This window comes from Colobus angolensis, unplaced genomic scaffold (genome assembly GCF_000951035.1).
Source record: "Colobus angolensis palliatus isolate OR3802 unplaced genomic scaffold, Cang.pa_1.0 Scaffold3, whole genome shotgun sequence".
Classification (NCBI taxonomy): Eukaryota; Metazoa; Chordata; class Mammalia; order Primates; family Cercopithecidae; genus Colobus; species Colobus angolensis.
The window spans coordinates 27,011,169-27,030,695 of record NW_012116265.1 but is presented as its reverse complement, the minus strand read 5'-3'; the positions used below and the strand labels follow the sequence as shown (position 1 = coordinate 27,030,695).

Below are 19,527 nucleotides of genomic sequence, written 5' to 3'. Positions count from 1 at the left end.
AGAGAGAGAGGTAAAGGAAGTTACTTAAACTGAAGAGATGTGATGACCTGACATGGAAAATACACAGGTAAATGTAAAAGACTATTTTTGCCCTTCTTAGTTTCTTTAAAAAATACATTTAACTATTTGTCTCATTTGTGCCCGTGGGATTGTAATCTACAGAGGTGACTGAGTGATGACACAGGCCAATGTCCTTGAAAACTTTTACTACTTATATTGCCTGAGAGAAGGGGGCCTCATAATGCCATGCAGGGCCACATGGGGAAGCACCAGTTTTAGTCGGGAGTCACAAGGAACTAGGGGAAAAAGTAGGTCAGAGCTTTTATTGGAGTTTCTGCAGGAAAAGCAAAGCAGAGCAGCTTAAACGGCTTGCAGTTGGCTAGTTTGGATGCTTTTGGTGGGCCTTGGGGCATAAGGACTGCCCTGCTTGTCTAATACCTGGCCCTTGACTTACAACAGGGAGAACTTTGACTTGGTGTGTGAGTTTATGGGCTCCAGATTGGCTGCTCTGCATAAGAAAGGCATGCTCCCAAGCAAGCCCTTTGCTGACTCCTCCCCACCTGATGGAGAGGCAGTCTCTCCACAAATATCAGAGCCTCAAGAATACAGAAAATAAGAAAATATTTAGTTACTCCTAATAATAAATATATAGTTAATACAGTTGGCTCTGTGATTAATGGATGCCAAATAGTTAAGTATAGAAGCTAAGAAAACAGAATACTGTTTAAAGCAGACTTAGTACACTTGACAACTTAATCACAAAGGCCAGGAGGTGTGGGGTAAATAGATCTATATGATTCTTAATGATTCTTACATTTTATGTGCAGTAGTAAAATTAACTCTAAAAGTTAAGTATGTATATTGTAAATTCTAGAATAACCATTAAATAAGCCAATTGCAGTGGTCTGTGCTTGTAGTCACAGCTGTTTGGGAGGCTGAGGTGGGAGAGTCACTTGAGACCAGTTGTTCAAGACCAGCCCACGCAACATAGTGAAACTCTGTCTCTAGAAATAAGTAAGTAAAATACAAAGATAGACTATTGTAAAAGCCAAAGATATATTAAAATGGAATTCTAGAAAACATTAACCTAAAAGAAAACTCAAAAGAACAAAACAAAAACCAGAAAGAACAAATAGAAAACAAATATCTAAAATGTAGGTATTCAGTTAATCAGTTATTCAGTTATTGATATAACTGAATTCATTTATATCAGTAATTAAATGTAAATCAGGTAAATATTCCAGCTAAAAGGCAGAGATTGTTAGGATGAATTAAAAAGACTCAATGATAATGCTGTCTACAAGAGACATACTTGGTTGAAAATAAATGGATATAAAAAGATATATTATGCAGACAATACCTTAAGGAGACAGTGTCTTAATATTAGATAAAGTAGATTTAAAGACACAGTATTTTCAGATTTAAACAGGGATATTTTGTAATGATAAAGGGTCAATTTGTTAGAAGGAAAACAATAGTCATCACTGTGCATGTGCCTAATAATAGAGTTCAAAATATAAAGCAGAAATTGAAAGAATTCAAGAGAGAAATAGAAAAATCTATAATCATATTTGGAAGTTTGAACAAGCTCTGAACAATTGATGAAACAATTAGACAGATCACCAAAGACCTTGACTTGTTTGATACTTAGAACACTGCACCCAGAAAAGGTAAAATACACATTATTTTCAAGTGTGCATGACATTCACCAAGATAGACAATAAGGTGAGCTATAACATTAATACAACTCTAAATAAATTTCAAAGGGTTGGAATACAAATATGTTCTCTGATCACACTGGAACTAATTTTGAAATCAGTGTCATTATATCTTGGGAGAGAAAAGTTTGTAATATTAAATAAGCCCTTCCAAATAATTCATATATTAAAGCCTTAGGGGAAAATTTATAGCTTTAATTACTTATATTAGAAAAGAATAAAGATCTAAAACAGTTACCTAGACTTTCATTTTAGAGGATAAAAGAAGGGAAAGGTAAACTTAAGTAGAATAAAAGAAATAATAAGTATAAGATAATCAGTGAAATAGAGTATCAGAAAATCAGAGAACAGTAACAAAGTTAAAAACTTGCTTTTTGTTTTTTTAAAAAAGAGCAAAATTGATAAACCCCTAGTTAGGCTGATGAAGAAAAGGAAAGAGAACACAAATTACCAATCTCTGGAATGAGAACAGGGCTATCACTGCAGATGGTACAGTCATTAAAAGGCTGATAAGGGAATATCGTTACCAATTTTATGCCAATCATCTCAACAAATTAGGTGAAATTAGTGAATTCCTTGCAAAATTTTACTTACTGAAACTGACACAATTTAAAATAGAAATTTCAAGTGTCCTATATGTTAGAGAAATTGAATTTATTGTAAAAAACCTTGTCATCAAGAAAACTCGGTCCTGACCAGGCACAGTCGTTCATGTCTATAATTCCAGCACTTTGGGAGGTTGAGGTGGGCAGATTGCTTGAGCCCAGGAGTTCAAGACCAGCCTGGAAACATGACAAAACCTTGTCTCTACAGAAAATAGAAAAATTACCCAGGCATGGTGTTGTGCACCTGTAAGTCAGTCCCAGAGAAGCTGAGGTTGGAGGATTGCTTGAGCCCGGGAGAACAAGTCTGCAGTAAGCCAGGATCACGCCACTACACTCCAACCTGAGTGACTAAGACTCTGTCTCAAAAAAAAGAAAACTAGGCCAGATGGTTAAATTGATGAGTTGTATCAGACATTTAAGGCAGAAATAATATGAGTCATAATACAATTTCAGAAAGTTAAGGAGGTAGGCCAGGCATGGTGGCTTACACTTGTAATCCCAGCAATTTCGGATGCTGAGACAGGAGGATCGCTTGAGGTCAGGAGTTCAAGACCAGCCTGGCAATATAGGGAGACCCCATCTCTATAAAAATTTTAAAAAATTAGCTGGGTGTGGTGGTGTGTACCTGTAATGTAGTTCCAGCTACTTGGGAGGCTGAGGTGGAAGGACGGCTTGAGCCCAGGAGTTAGAGGCTGTAGTGAGCTGTGATCATACTGCTATACTACAGCCTGAGCAACAGAGCAAGACTGTGTCTCCCACAAAAAAAAAAAAATGGAGGAGGTGGGAACACTTCCAAAATATAGTCAATACAGTCACGTGGTGCTTAATGACAAGGATACATTCTGAAAAATGTCTCATCATGCAGTTATCATAGAGTGTGCTGCTTACATAGATCTTGATAGTATAGCCCATACACACATGGGTTGTTTAGTATAGTCTATTATTCCTAGGTTACAAACCTGTACAGCATGTTACTGTACTGATTAGGTAGTTGTAACACAATGGTAAATATTTATGTACCTAAACACAGAAAGGGTACAGTAAAAATACAGTATTATAGTCTTACAGCACTACTGCTATATATGCAGTCCATTGTTTACTGAAATGTTATGCAGTGCATGACTAATTTTATGAGGCCATCATAACCCTGATAAGAAAACCCGACAAAGACATGTTTTTGTAAAAAAGCAAATTACTGACCAAAAATGTGATCAGCATAGATAAAACAATTAATAAAATATGTTTTTCAAATCCAACAATGTTTAAAAAGGATAATAAAGCATGACCAAGTGGAGTATATGGAATGCCAGTTTGGTTTAACAATCATAACTTTTCGTTGGCTGGGCATGGTGGCTCAGGCCTGTAATCTCAGCACTTTGGGAGGCCTAGGTGGGAAGATCACTTGAGCCCAGGAGTTCAAGACTAGCCTGGGCAACATAGCAGGACCCCACCTCTTTTATTGTTGTTTCTCACTTCTTTTTATTTAAAAAAAAATTTTTTTAAAGTTTATGTGTGCTTTTATATGATCAGTTAATTAACAAGTACAAAAGCAGCTGATCAAAGAAAAAAAATTATCTTTTTAACAAATGGTGCTGGGACTACTGGATGTCCATATGCAAAAAAGAAACTCAGTTCAAACACCTCACCTTATACAAAAGTTACCTTAAAATGAATCATAGATGTAAATGTAAACTTCTAAATACCTCTAGAAGAAAACATAGGAATCTTTTTGACCTTGGATTAGGCAAAGATTTCTTAGATAGCACACTAAAAGTGTTATCCATGAAAGGAAAAATTGATCAATTGAACCTTATCAAAATTAAGAACTTATGTTCTTTAAAGACACTGTAAAGAGAATAAAAAGACAAACCAGCATATTTTAAAAACTCTTGAACAACCTAAAAAAATCCTGTATATAGACTGGGAGCAGTGGCTCACTCCTGTTATCCCAGCAGGTGGGCAGAGGTGGGCAGATCATGAGGTCAGGAGATCGAGACCATCCTGGCCAACATGGTGAAACTCCCTCTCTACTGAAATCAAAAAATTAGCAGACATGGTGGTGCATGCCTGTAGTCCCAGCTACTCAGGGGGCTGAGGCAGGGGAATCACTTGAACCCAGGAGGCAGAGTTTGCAGTGAGCTGAGGTTGCGCCACTGCACTCCAGTCTGGCGACAGAGTGAGACTCCATCTCAAAAAAAGAAAACCAAAAACAAAACCTGTATCTAAACCATCAATTTTCAAAGGAGCAAAAGTTTTGAATAGACACTTTGCCAAAGAAGATAATTGGATAGCAAATATGTACGTGAAAAGATATTGAACATCACTAGTCATTAGGAAAATGCAAATTAAAACCACAGTGAGATGCCACTGCACAGTCAATAGACTGACTTTTTAAAAATCAGTTGAGAGACATGGAGCAGTTCTAACTGCTCCACATTGCTCATGGGAATGCAGAGTGCCGCATTCACTTTGGGAAAGTTTGGCAGTTAAAATTAACATGTACTTAATGTATAATGCAGCTGTGCCATTTCTAGGAGGAATTTATTTTCACAAAGAAACTTGTATCCAGTTTTTAGTGGCTTCAGGGGTGATGGAACCTGATTTTGGTGGTGGTTAAATGACTGTTCTTTTTATTTTAAACACAAAGAACTTAACACTAAAAGTGGTGTATGTACACTATATGTAAGTCATACCATTTTTAATGAAACAATGCTCAGAATCTGAAATAATATCAGTGTATATGAAGAGAATATAGGAGGAAAACTATCACCATTTTAATAGATGTGAAAGAGCATTTGACAAAATTTGTCACCAATTCATAATAAAAAGTCAGCAAACAAAAACTAAAAGGGAATTTCCTAATCTGATAAAAGAGTGTCTAGAAAAACGCCACAGACTTGATGTCCTCCAGTATTGAAAAGAAGACATTCACTATCACGCTGTTACTCAGCATTGCACTGGAAGTCATTGCCAGGCGCAGGTTTGTAGGTTGCAGCCGTTTTTTGGCTACTTGACCTTGGCAAGTTACTTAACTTCTCGTGGGTTTTAGTTTCTTCAGGTTAAAAAGAGGTGGGGCTGTGGGAAATAGGATGATAATCTACCATGCAGGATTGTTGTGAGGGTTCAAGGAGATGTTTAAGCACCTAACATATATAAGCACCAACAAGTAACATAGTTACTTGTATATGATAGTAATACAGTAGATTCGATAGTTTTAATTTGTTCAGTATGTGAGTGTGTGTGTGGGTGTGTGTGTATCTTCTGTGAGGATAGCCTCTTTCCTTAAACTAAATGAACATCTTAGTGAATTCCTATTCTGGAGAAGGAAAAGGAAGAAATAGGGGAAAGATAGGCATTTTGACTAGCTTTCATTTGGATAATTGAAAATTATTAGTTCTCTCCAGTAAGGTAATGGAGAATATATAATTACCTGATAATAAAAATGTATTTCTGAAAACAATTCAGAATCTCTCGTCTTGTACAGACTGAGTATCCCTTATCCCCAAATCCAAAATGCTCCAAAATCTGAAACTTTTTGAGCATCAACATGACACTCAAAGGAAATGTTCATTGGAGCATTTCAGATTTTGGATTTTCAGATTCAGGATGCTCTGACTAGTAAATACATTGCATATATTCCAAAATCTGAAATCCAAAACACTTTTGGTCCCAAGCATTTCTGATGAGGGATACTCAGCCTTGCAATACTTATGCAGTATTTTGTTGATATGATTTTAGTAGGAAATAATTGTAAGTATGCCAATCAAACACTTAATTTGGTCTTCAAAGCCGGTTACAGTAGTGCAGTGGCACCTGGACAGAGATAAGTTTTTCAAAATTTTTTTGTACAGGATATATTGATTTGTCAAAAAGAAGAGTTTCTCCAGAGGAAGCAATCAAATGTGAAGACAAATTCACAAAATCGAAAACTGTAAGTTGATCTTTGAGTCAAATTAGTCCACTATCTGTGAGTTTAATAAATAATTTGAAATCTTAATTTCAAAAGAGTATGACTACGGTGTTTTGTTTTTTCATCTCATACTGCTGCTAACTTAAAGTATTGCTTATGATCTAATATTCTCAAATCAATACTAGAAGTGTTTTGAAGCCATTTTAGGTTAAATTAACTGTGGGTGACTTCAACTGGTTTAACTTGTTTCCAATTGGAATGCCTCATAAAATACGGGGTTTTTTTGTTTGTTTGTTTGTTTAAATAGAAATGAGGTCTTGCCATTTTGTCCAGGTTGGTCTCATACCCTGAGCTTCCAGTGATCCTTGAGCCTCAGCCCCGCAAAGTGCTGGGATTACAGAAGTGAGCTAATGCGCTTGACCAAAACACAGTTCTTGATTTTCAACCCTGTTCTGGGATAAGGGTAACAGAGACAGCCAGCTGTTATATGTTAAAAATGAACAGGGGTTTATAAAATGTCTGTGAATCCAGGAAAGCAAGGCAGAGGCTGTTACTAGTTTTGGTTTTTTTTCCCCTCCACTAGCGTGTTAGGATTATTTCTTTTTACTTTTTTTCTTATTTTTGCTGTTACTTCCTACTTGTCATCCACAGTAAGCACCAGCAAAGCAAAGATAGCCATTTAATTTTGTCACATTTCTTCTGTCAGTATTTCTCTTTTCTCAGGCCCTGTTTAAGTTATCCTTCATCCTCTACATCCTCAGGTGTGTGTGTGTGTGTGTGTGTGTGTGTGTGTGTGACAAAGTCTCGCCCAGACTGGAGTGCAGTGGCGCAATCTCAGCTTACTACAACCACCTCCTCCTGGGCTCAAGCGATCCCCTCGCCTCTGCCTCCCGGAATGTTTGAGATTACAGGCGTAAGCCAGTGTGCCCAGGCTATCCTCAGTTCTTAGTGGTACTGTTTGTATTGCTTCTGTTTTCTTTGCCCTTCTCTGGTGTCTGTTCTTTTCTGCTATGAGTGTTTCTGTCTTCAAGATAAAATATCAAAAAAAAAAAAAGTTTCAGTGAAGAGATTTAAAAAAATCTTGCTTAATCCCAGTAAGAGAGAAAAGGAAGGTCTAAAAGCCATCAGCTACCCAAATCATTTCCTTTGTTTTAATGTGTATTTACAGTTATGCAGTGTGGTTTACACATTTGAAAACACTGTCAGTAAAATCTCTTCTTAATAAACTCTAGGACCTTACCACTTAGAATGTAGTCTCTGAACTAAGAGCATTGACATCACATATTTTTTAGAAATACAGACTGTCAGGTCCCACTAACTTTTGAGAAGCACTTCTCTGGGAAAATTCCATATTTTTTTGTCTCCTTAGGATATTGCTAAAATGAGTGTGTTAATAGATCTTATCGAGATGTTAAAATGGAAGACTTACTCAATGTCAGTACCTTTTCTCACTCAATTTTTATGTGTAACTATGATGAAGACCTTTTTAATACTTTTTCTCTGCACCCTATGTTAATTTTAGGAGGTAAGAAAAAGTTTGGCAGGTGGGTAAGATTACAGAAAAAAAAAAAAAGCTTTTAATCCTGATTCTGTCCTCATGAAGTAATAATAACAACTTGTATTTGTGTAACCGTTTTCCATTTATAGTGTGTGGTTTTTGTATATTTGATCTATGCGGAGCACTCTCTGTAGTAAGGAGAGATACTAGTATCTTCTTTTTCCAGAGGAGGAAACAAGTTCAGAGATACTGTGTTATTGTCAAGACTCGATCCAGGTCTTAGGACCCTAAATTGTATACTGTCTCTACTTTTTATACCCATTTAAAGTGAATATTTCCCTATGGAGAAAGAACTTATATGGAGATCTTTTGTTGTTAAGGAATTTTTGTAGTCAAATTATGTTATTTACTAAAATGTAAAAATATTTATTTTTTATAGATCCCTTATCTTTGAATTGTTGAGCTTTTCATTTTATTTCTAGGTTTATAGCATTCTTCGTCATGTTGCTGAGGTGTTAGAATACACCAAGGATGAGCAGCTGGAAAGCCTATTCCAGAGGACTGCCTGGGTCTTTGATGACAAGTACAAGAGACCTGGATATGGTGCCTATGATGCATTTAAGCATGCAGTCTCGTAAGAATGCTTTCTTGACTCTCCTTCTACCTTGATATCACAACTCTTAGCCTGATATTTAACAGCACACCATCCATGTATAAAGTACTTGCCAATTTTAGATTAAAATATTTTGTGTTGGCCAATAAATGGGCCAATCCTATATGGTCAAGTCTGTGTAGTTTTATGTATCATAGTTATGTAGATTCATAAACCATATGGTTTCTCTCACAAATTTTCCTTTCATAGTTATTGTCCTAAGTGGCTATAGGACTAAAGAGCATATGTCACCAAAAACTATAACCTCTTGTTTGCTCTACCTCTTTTGACTCTCCTTTGACTTTCAGCCCACACCACTTTACCCAGTCTTCCATGTAGCCTTAGCCTGGGCCTTACTATCACCAGGATTTGCTCTGCCACTAAAATCTTTAATTCACACTTTCTGTTCTTTTGCCCCAGCCTCCTATTCATCTAGCTCTCAGTTGGTCCTATTATTTGTCATCTTAATTCTGTATGTTAGGCTCTGATTCCAAATCTTTTTTCTCCCTGTCTTTTCACCATTTCCTGCCTTCTCTTTCTTATCCAACATAGGCACACCATGATCCATCATTTCAACGACTTTCTTGCCATTATTATGAGCTTTTGCCCTGTTTTTCCTTCTGATACATCCAGCCTTGGATCGATGTTCCGGCCTTCTCTGTACTTGTAGAGTGCTGCTAGGAAAAATCACAGTCTTGCAGGTTGGTCCACTGCATATTCATGGTCTCCAGCCTCAGCTATTCCACATTCTCTCTGCTCCTGGTCAGTTCTTCTATAGTGGCTATTTTAGAGCTTTTCCATGTTCTTCCTCGGAAAACCACTCTATCCCTGTTCCCTGCCTCTTGGCTGGTATGCTAACTACCTGTTTTATTTTATAAAGAAAATAGAAACCATTGCACAAGAACTACTTTTCCACTATCTCAACAAACTTACATATCTCCGTCCCACCTGTCATTTCTTCCTATGCTGCTGTCACTGAAATTTGTGTCCTTCTTGCTCTCAAACTAATCTTGCCACCTATGCTCAGCCATTGCTCAGAGATCTCTATCAGTCACTTTTTGTCTTGGGTCACCTTTCCCTTTATTGGTTTTTGCTCCATCAGCATAGAAATATCTCTGGTTTCTTCCATTTACACCATAAAACACACTTCTCAACTTTTCCTGTACTTTCTCTTGGAGCAAACACTGCGTCCTCTGCTTTTAACAGCCACACTTGGCTGTGCGTGGTTGCTCATGCCTGTAATCCCAGCACTATGGGAGGCTGAGGTGGGAGGATTGCTTGAGGCCAGGAGTTGTAGACTATCCTGGGCAGCATAGCAAGACCGCCATCTCTTAAAAAAAAAAAAATTAAAAGTAGCCAGGTGTGGTAGCATGTGCCTGTAGTCCCAGCAACTTGGGAGGCTGAGGCGGGAGGCTGAGGCAGGAGGATCACTTGAGTCCAGTGGTTTGAGGTTTCTGTGAGCTGTAATTTATGATTGCACTACTGCACTCTAGCCTGGATGAGAGTGAGACCTTGTCTCTTAAAAAAAAAAAAAAAAGCCAGACTCAGTTCTCTACACTTGTCTCTTTACCTCCCACTCCTTCCTAAATGTTAAGGGGTAGAGGGGGGAAAAAAAGAGAATAAGTAGGACCCAGGACCATTAAGAGTCCCCCAGCAAGCCAACTCATCTGGGGTTCCAAATCCCTTCAAGTTTATTCTCATGTGACTTTTTATTTATTTTTATTTATTATTATTATTATTATTTTTTGGTATATCATGTAGAAAAGGTGGGAATAGTAATAATGATAACTAATGTTTATATAATTCTAACAATGTATGGTATAAATGCTATTATTATCCTTTTCTTACAGTTGAAGAAATTGAAGCTGAGATTAAGTAATTTGTTCAAGGTCACACAGCTAACAAATCATAGAGCCAGGCAGTATTCAAACACATGCATTCTGGCTCCAGCAGAGTTTGCACTATTAGCCATTAAACACAACTTTATATTTCTGTCCTGCAGTCCTCAGTACATTTCTTAATTTCTCTCAACTGTCATCATCTGGCCTCTTTAGTTACCTCTTTAACTTCTAGCTCCAGCAACCCCTTGTTACCACTAAGCCTTGGCATGTGTTACTTAGCACTCTTTTCTTCATTCATGTAGGGACTGTCCAGATTTAACTAATGCTAGTTCTTTGCATTTTTTTTTAATTACATAAAATTTCTCACATAGTTGGAAACAATGTTTTACCTTTCCAGACTTATTTTCCTCACTTGTCAGTGATAACCACTATTCTGAAATTATTATGTGTCAATATCATTTGTTTTTGTTGTTTTGCTACATGTATGTGTCTATAATCATTATTTGAAATGTAACCTATTGTATCTTTTTGTAGCTTGCATTTTTACATATAAGGCTGTTACTAAGCAGGATGCCCCCACATTGATAGATGTATACTTGATCCATATTAATCTCTGTATAGTATTTCATTGTGAGAATATTCTTTATCTGTTTCTCTATTAGAGTTGTTTAGGTAATTTTCCCTTTTGTCCCATTTGTCGAACAGGGCTGTGATGAATAGCGTATGTGTCTCTATATGTAGTTGTTTCAGAGTTTCTAATATATATGCCTAGGAGTGGAATTGTTGGGTCATAGGATTGATTATATATCTTTAAACTGACTTGATTTCACCAAATTACTCTTCAAATTGATTCTACAATTTATATTCCCTCTAGCATTTGTATAAGTATTCCTATTTCCCCTCATCCTTGCCACAATTTGGTATATATCTGATTTTTTTTTCTCCCTTTTCTAATCTAATGAATTCACAGTAGTATCTTTTGATTTGCTTACTCCTGATTGTTGGAGTGGTCAACAGTTTTTCATGTTTATTGACCATTTGTGTTTCTTCTATGAAACATCTGTTCACCTCATTTGCCCATTTTCTCTTTGTCATCTTGTTTCGTAGGCATTTATGTTGGTTTGTCTTCTTGTTACTTTGTTAGCTGAGTAAAAGTTCCCTCTACCCAAATTCTCTTGCCTTTTATTCCTAACAAGACCCCTTGCTTATTAAGCCTGAAGCTTGCTCATGCTATTCCTTTTTTATATGACATAACTTTCTTTTTTTAATAGAGATGGAGGTCTTGCTATGTTGTCTAGGCTGGTCTATGAACTCCAGGTCTCCTGTGATCCTCCTGCCTCAGCCTCCCAAAGTGCTGGGATTACAGGCATGAACCACTGGTGCCCAGCCCTATGTATCATAACTTTTTTACAATAGTTCTACCTTACTTTTTACAGTGCTACTCCTCTTTTAGTCTTATTTCATATTTTCATCTGTTCACTCATTCAACAAACATGCCAGTTAATAAGACCCTGGTCCCTGTCCTGTGGCACTTAGGAAGGTCAGAAGAAATGCTACTTTTTGCATGAAGCCCTTCCTGACCTCATTAACTAGAAGTAATACCTTCCTCTCCTGATGCCCACAGATGTACTGTTACATTTAAATTTTTTTCCATGTTTTTTTTTCTATTCAAGCTAGATAATAAACTCCTTGAGGCAGGGACAGCTAATTGCATGGAAGTAATCAATTATAGTAGAATATTAGATGTGTTAGGCATTAAATTGCTTGTTCTAGTCAGATCACTAAAATGTTGATTTCACTAATAACCAGTTGGGGTATAAGTACAAAGCTAAGATTTGAATTCTAGTTGTGACACTAAAGCCTGTGCTTAATTATTGTATGCATTGTTCCATGGTGTTTGGTTTCACATTTATCAGTAATATAACCTTGACCTTTTGTTATTTATTTATGTTTTTGACCAGTGACCCATCTATTTTGGATAGTTTAGATTTGAATGAAGATGAACGGGAAGTACTCATTAATAACATTAATAGGCGCTTGACCCCACAGGCTGTCAAAATTCGAGCAGGTAAATGATTTTCTAAATGATTTTTACAATATTTTGCATGCATCAAAAAAGCTATTAAATAATGAGACTTACCAAAGTATATGTTGCTACATCAACATCTATAAATTTTTCTAAATGTTTGCTTTTTTTTTTTTTTTTTTTTGAGACGGAGTCTCGCTCTGTGGCTCTGTGGCCCGGGCTGGAGTGCAGTGGCTGGATCTCAGCTCACTGCAAGCTCCGCCTCCCGGGTTTACGCCATTCTCCTGCCTCAGCCTCCCGAGTAGCTGGGACTACAGGCGCCCGCCGCCTCGCCCAGCTAGTTTTTTTGTATTTTTTAGTAGAGACGGGGTTTCACCATGTTAGCCAGGATGGTCTCGATCTCCTGACCTTGTGATCCGCCCGTCTCGGCCTCCCAAAGTGCTGGGATTACAGGCTTGAGCCACCGCGCCCGGCAAATGTTTGCTTTTTATAACAGAAGCTTAAGAAATTATTTTGGCTTCTGAATCATAAAATTTATATATTGACACAAGTAGAAACAGTCTTGTGAGTTCAGCTAACCTAAAGGTAGCCCTTTTTTTTAAAAGAGGGGTTTGATTGTTTTGTTTTAGTGCATACTTTAAAATATTCCAAGTGTTTACAAAGATGGGACATACCATGCAGAATTTTCTCCAACTAGCCTTTTCCACCCAGTGTATCATAGGTACCCTTCCATTGTAGAACATAGGAATCTTTCTCATTCTTTCTTATGCTAGGTAATGTTTCACAGAACAGATAAACCTTGACATAAACCAGTCCCCTCTTGATGAACATGTAGGTTGTGCCAGTTTTCTCATAGTTACAAAAAAAAAGCTACAAATTAGCACCCTTATATTATACATACTTACCCATTTACACAAATGTTCTTGAAGACAGATTCCTAAAAGTAGAATTTCTGAGTCAAAGGGTAATACAATTTCTGAACCGTTTTAGATAAATTGCAGTTACTGTTAACATTCCATCTTTACCACACTCCTCCTTACCTCCATTTTATAAATAAGGAACTGCAGTATAGAGAGGTTAGATTCAGGGTATTTGAATACTAGTATATCTGCCACATGTTTGATTTCCTTTAAAGTATTTTTTGCATTTTTTGGTATCAACTTTTGAACTTTTGTAATTGTAGATATTGAAGTGGCTTGTTATGGTTATGAAGGCATTGATGCTGTAAAAGAAGCCCTAAGAGCAGGTTTGAATTGTTCTACAGAAAACATGCCCATTAAGGTGAGTTGTCAGTTGTCTCCCTCCCGACTGAAATGCCCACCTAAACCAAATAGGATCTTTGATCTTTGTTTCGATTTTTTTTTAATCACGTTTCATAACAAAAGTGGGTTTTTTTGCTCTTAAAATTGAGCAGTGGTTCTTGGTAATATTTCTAGATGTTTGTGATTTATGTTTAGGCTTTTTTGGTCTCTACTGTTACTGTCACAGTGGATGGAGATTTCTGTTGGTAGAAAGCCAGCGATGCCAAACCTCCTTTACAATAAAGAGTTGCTGTGCCCAAAATACTGATAGTACTTTAAAAAAAGAGTAACACTTTCTTCCATCTGTACACATACAAATTTTATGAGGTTTGATCAGAATCTTTCATTAGTGATAAAATTAACTGGATGACTGTAACTCAGAATCTTGTAGAAGGATTCTTCCATCAGTTTAGTTCAGAGACAAATTATCCATTATACTGAGGATAATTGCAGTTAATTTAGCCACCAAATGTAACCCAGAAATGATAATTCTTTGTATTCAGTATTGCAATGGACTGTTTATACTGCATTAGATCCCTGTATTGATTTGCTTTTGCTACATTAACAAATCACCCCAAAACGTAATTGCCAATTCTGTAGGACCCTAAATTTCTGTCCTGTAGAATTGGCAATTACATTTTGGGGTGATTGTTAACACAGCAGATTAATAAAATCTCAAGCATCCTAATAGTTGTGGGTTCTATAGGTACATTCATAATTGAATTTTTGTCTTTCTCTTTTAGATTAATCTAATAGCTCCTCCTCGGTATGTAATGACTACGACAACCCTGGAGAGAACAGAAGGCCTTTCTGTCCTCAGCCAAGCTATGGCTGTTATCAAAGAAAAGATTGAGGAAAAGAGGGGTGTGTTCAATGTTCAAATGGAGGTGAGATCAATAGATTCATTTTTAATAATGACTCAGGAGGTTTCTAAAAGGAGTTCTTGTAGGTAAATAAGAGCTGTCAGCCTTGGAATGTCGTATTGTAGGATGGTCATTCAGGCCTTTGATCACTAATGGTGTTAGGGGTCACCCCCCACCCCCAGCCAGGAGGAAGGGAATAAACAATATAAATGAGAAGTTTTTTTATTGTTTGAATTTGGATGTGGCGTGTCTAAAATTTGATCTCACAATTGGGAGAAAAAAAGTCGTCTCCTGTCTTTTCCTTGTCCAACAAGAAAGAAACGTGTGTGTGTGTGTGTTATATAATGGTTCCTTCTATGGAAAGGACTAGTAAGCTAGTAAGTAGTAGTTTGAGCCTGGAAGATGGTTTTTTTAACAGGACATCTATTTGTGGTCTTGAAAGATACAGCCACTGGGGTTATTTCATGTTTTCAGTTTTAGCTTATAAAAATGACAGAAAATAATTTTCCATTTTAATACATCCTTTTTCTATACTATTCTCATAAGTTTCACCTATTATTTATGTAATGGAATTTATTAGTAATGTCACTCAAAATTAAACAGATATTATAATAGAGTTGTTAGAAAAATGTTAAAGAGAGAAGACATTAGGCAGTAATAGTATTGAAATTAAATTTATATAGTATTTACTACTTCAGTTTGAAATTATAATACTCTGCTTCCACAGCCCAAAGTGGTCACAGATACAGATGAGACTGAACTTGCGAGGCAGATGGAGAGGCTTGAAAGAGAAAATGCCGAAGTGGATGGAGATGATGATGCAGAAGAAATGGAAGCCAAAGCTGAAGATTAACTTTGTGGGAAACAGAGTCCAATTTAAGGAACACAGAGCAGCCCTTCCTGGCTGTAAATCCTAGACTTGAAAGTTTTCCAGTATTGAAAACTTCAAAGCTGAATATTTTTTATTTCTAAGTATTTAAATGTTCTAACAGATTGGAACATGAAATGCCCTCCTAAATGTCAGCTGTTGTCACACAGTAGCTCCAACACTTTGAGCATTTTTAAGGGAGTGGCCTCATTTCACTAGAGACAAATCTTTAAGAATAGTTCTAAAATTGGGCTTGTGATTTCCATTTCTGATGTCTCCAGATTGGCACCCCTTTCTAGTTCAATGCCTCACGAGATTTACCAGGGGCATCCAAAGCAAACAATCCCAATCTTTCTATATAAAATGTATTCAAACAAACATCAAATAAATTTCTGGGATATTTAACTATAGGCTTCTTCCTTCTTGTCACCAGTTAAAAGCATTTTGAATACTAAGACCCTAATTCTTTTATCTTTATTTTAGTCTTGATATGGAACTGTAGGAGCAGGTGAATAAAGGATCTCTATAACAGATCCTTTCAAAAGAAGAGTTTAGAGAAAATAAATTTAACCACAGTGCAAGTTGACCCTTAGCGGGACAAAGCCTTAAAATGCAATGGAAGAATTAAATTGGTTCTGTGCCTTTTATCCGAGATTGATGACAACTTGTGTGAGAGAATTTATCACACCACGTCCTTATTGGTATAATAAGCTACTTGCCTTGAGTTTATAATTTAGGGTGGTAAAGTATGTTTTTAAAATTTAAAAAGCAGCTGCGTTTTTTAGTTGGAGTATCATCACCCAATTTTTGATTTTTATTCATGGTATCCACTAGGTGCCACCTAGAGCTCCAGTTCTTTATAACAAAACAGGGATCTGTTTGAACACTTAACTGTTGTTGTTTTTTGTTGTTTTTTTTTTACATGTTTCCATTTCTGCCTTCAAGAACTAATTTGTACATAATAAGTTTCATAGGTAACACATTATTTGAAGTTACAGCTACATTTAGTCAGGTGTAGAAAATCTTGAGTTGCTTTGGTCTGCTTGTCTTCATAAATTTATTCTATTACGATACTTGAGGTACCAGTTGTATTTAATTTTGTTCATTATCCCTAGATAGCTATTAAGATACTTAGATTAGACCTAACCCACCATAGTCAATCCAAGACTAGACTACTCAATATTAAAGGGTCTGGAAAATAGAGGAGTGTGTTGGGCAGATAGTTTGTACCATTTATGAAGGTTTGCTCCTTTGTTAAATTTAGCAGCCTGTACTAGCTTTTGAAATCCAAAAGTTTTAACTTCCAATGGCTGGTTTCTGAGAGAGTGCCATGATTGCTAGCCAGCATTCCACATTGGGAATATGTAGAGGAGAACCTGGATGTACTTAAGAGTGGCACATAATTTTCACTTCTGTCTGTTGAGGCATCAAAAAAACAAGTTTAGAAAGCTGGCAACATGAAGAATGCATTCAAAATATAACAGGTGCTCCTTTGTTGTACACAGAGGAATTTTTTTGTTTTGAATTGTTTACTGAAATTTGTTTTACTTCAAAAGCCATAACTTGAAAAATACTGGTGGCATCAATGGTGATTTTTATCCCACATGGGCCTTTTGCTCAGTTCCATGACAATTTTGTAAATTGACCCTAGCCAGAGAATAGATTAGTATTTCACTGATACCATGAGGAAAAGAACAAACAAAACTTAAAGCGTGTATACACCTTGCTAACCTAAAAGCAAGGACAAGATAAATATGAGGACAAGTTATACACCCAGTTCTGAATAACTTGAAGAACAGGCTTGGCAAAGAAGTAAGTTTATCCAAATCTTGACTTTCTGCCAGGCACGGTGGCTCATGCCTGTAACCCTGGCACTTAAGGGGCCAAGGCAGGAGGGTCACTTGAGGCCAGTGAGCTGTGATCACTCCAGTGCACTCCAGCCTGGGTGACAGGTCAAGACGCTGTCTCAAAAAAAAAAAAAAGCCAAAAATCTTGAATCTCCCATCAAAGCCTTTTCATTAAAAATACGATTTCATCTACTCCCCACTGTACCTTTCCTTGATGAAAAGTGGCTGTCAATTAATATAGCTGAAAATTAGTGATAGTTTGGGTCTCATTTATGCATAAATTAATTGAAAATGAGTAATGGCCAGGAGGAAATACGAATATTCAAACCAGTTTTTTTCTTTTTTTTTTTTGGCAAATGGTGTTATATTGCCCAGGCAGGTCTCGAAATCCTGGGCTCAAGCTGTCCTCCTGCCTCTGCCTCTATAAGAGTATGAGCCACCATGCCCCACCCAAACCATTTTTCATATCAGTTATAGCAAAACAAGAAAAGCCAGTTCTTAAGTGAATAATGTTCAAAGATAGATCCATAGAGACATGCTAAGCACTACATCATGGTAAGCAGAACAGTTATTACTCAGCTGCCATACTCCAGCCATTCTACTTTTACACCAAGAACAAAATGGCTGGAGGTTTTTTTAAAAATACAAATGCCAGTACCTTGCCGAGACTTGTTCACTGATTTGCCCCAACCCCAAGGTAATGGTCATCTACTTTGCAACCTATGGAGATCCTGATAGCTCCCATACAAAGTGAGGCACACGTGCCAATTTGGAGGCAGGAAGCCATCAAACTAAATGTAGTTTAATTCAGATAAACACCTATCGATATTCAAAAGGCAAAACAAAAAAACTAATTCCAGGGGCATTAGACCTTGGTGAAATGCCAAATGGAAATGGTGCTTTAAAAGGTAGTCTCTTACCATATAAGGAATAAGTGAAACATTAGCTTGGGATTTCTCATTATTCAGGTCAATGTTTTAGACACGATTAACAAGAGACAGTTCGAACTATTTAAGAGGACAAATTTTTTCTTAAGCACTTTGAAGTATCCACTCCCCTTAAATGTAAGTTACGTATTTTATCTGTTGATTAAGGGGAGGTCCAAGCATTTGTACTTGGCAAGAATGCTGGCAATAGCTTGTGCCAGATTACTGTATAAACTTGAAAGTAATAAAAATGTTCTTAAAAAGTATTGTATGATACAGACTTTTCACTACAGATTAACCTCCCAACCGGTGAAGTTTCTTGGTACCTATTTGTCTCAGCTTATGTTCATTTTAAAACCAAAATTTAATGTCTTGATATAAACCTTCCCCATTTACATCTTTTTCTGTCCTTCAGAGCACTCTTACTCTGCATCTCTAAATGCCCATTTTTCATAGAAAAGCTATGTATGTATTTTTCATATATGTGATTAAGTTCTCCGACAGAGTCCATGACTTCTGTAATGTATAATATTTATGCAGGCTTGTTTTCTAAAGCAAAACAATATTCTCTGAATGTACAAAGTTTGGCCACCATCCCCACTTTAAGATGAAGTATGTCTTAATGACAGAGATACTTGAAATGTTGCTTGAAAACTATAAAACTTTGTATGGGATTCTAATAGCCAGAAACAAATGTCAGCTTTTACTAATTCCAAAGAAGTTAAGAGAGAACCGCATAAGAAGAGAGTTTTATTCAACATTATGGCATGGCCAGTGTAATTGTTCCAACAAAGGGAACCTACTTTGGTGCCCGAGGAAATGGCTGTTTGCGATGCTGGGGAAGAGTCAAGATACTGACGCCTAATGGCTGTTCTAGCCTTTCCAGGTTTGTAACATGAAGATGAGGAAGGAAATGGCACCATTGCTGTTTGTAATCTGAGGAACTCTTCAGCATTCACTCTCCAAAGCAGTACAAAACTTACAAAGAAGTCAAAAGTCTTAACACACTCCCATTCTCCAGGAATTCCTGTCTGTGTCATCTGGTAGGAGGGAGGAATCCTGGTTCCCTCAGGTCCTTGTCATGTTAGCTTTTTGATAGCTTCAATCCACTCAGCTCGCTCAGCCTTGCTGCTGGCCTGAATGTAATAGTGTGTGTCATCCTTAGTAATCACTTTGAAGAGGTTTCCCTGGACATTCCCTTTAACCCCTAGGCAGAAAAAAGGGAGGGGGGAAATCAGCGATTGAATAGCCATGTTAGCATGCTATAGATCTACTTTTTCATTTACACCAAAGAATCCAGTATGTTTATGTTAAAAGCAAGCACAGAATTTAGAGTTTGATCTCAAATTGTTTAACTTATTGGAACTCCAGTTTCCACAGCCATAAGATGGGAATAATATCTTCTTAAATATGGCTGGCTATTGTGAAATTCCTGTTACGATATATATTAAGGTATGTTAACCCTAAAGCAT

General features: G+C 36.9%; 2 protein-coding genes across 3 annotated transcripts in view; one reads left to right on the top strand and one right to left on the bottom strand.

Moving 5' to 3' along the window:
* EIF2S1 (eukaryotic translation initiation factor 2, subunit 1 alpha, 35kDa) overlaps positions 1-18,321 on the top strand; it is a 38,929-nt gene extending 20,608 nt beyond the window's left edge. For both annotated transcript variants that reach the window (XM_011949725.1, XM_011949726.1), the window contains exons 3-8: positions 6,175-6,254; positions 8,214-8,365; positions 12,186-12,292; positions 13,434-13,531; positions 14,295-14,438; positions 15,142-18,321. In XM_011949725.1, the coding sequence (XP_011805115.1) occupies positions 6,175-6,254; positions 8,214-8,365; positions 12,186-12,292; positions 13,434-13,531; positions 14,295-14,438; positions 15,142-15,267 (707 nt within the window). In that variant the 3' untranslated portion in view covers positions 15,268-18,321. The remainder of the gene's footprint in view (positions 1-6,174; positions 6,255-8,213; positions 8,366-12,185; positions 12,293-13,433; positions 13,532-14,294; positions 14,439-15,141) is intronic.
* Positions 18,322-18,784: 463 nt separating this feature from the next.
* The window catches only part of PLEK2 (pleckstrin 2), a 36,337-nt gene continuing 35,594 nt past the window's right edge, over positions 18,785-19,527 (bottom strand). The window contains 1 exon segment of the mRNA XM_011949823.1: positions 18,785-19,262. Within this exon segment, the coding sequence (XP_011805213.1) occupies positions 19,135-19,262 (128 nt within the window). The 3' untranslated portion in view covers positions 18,785-19,134.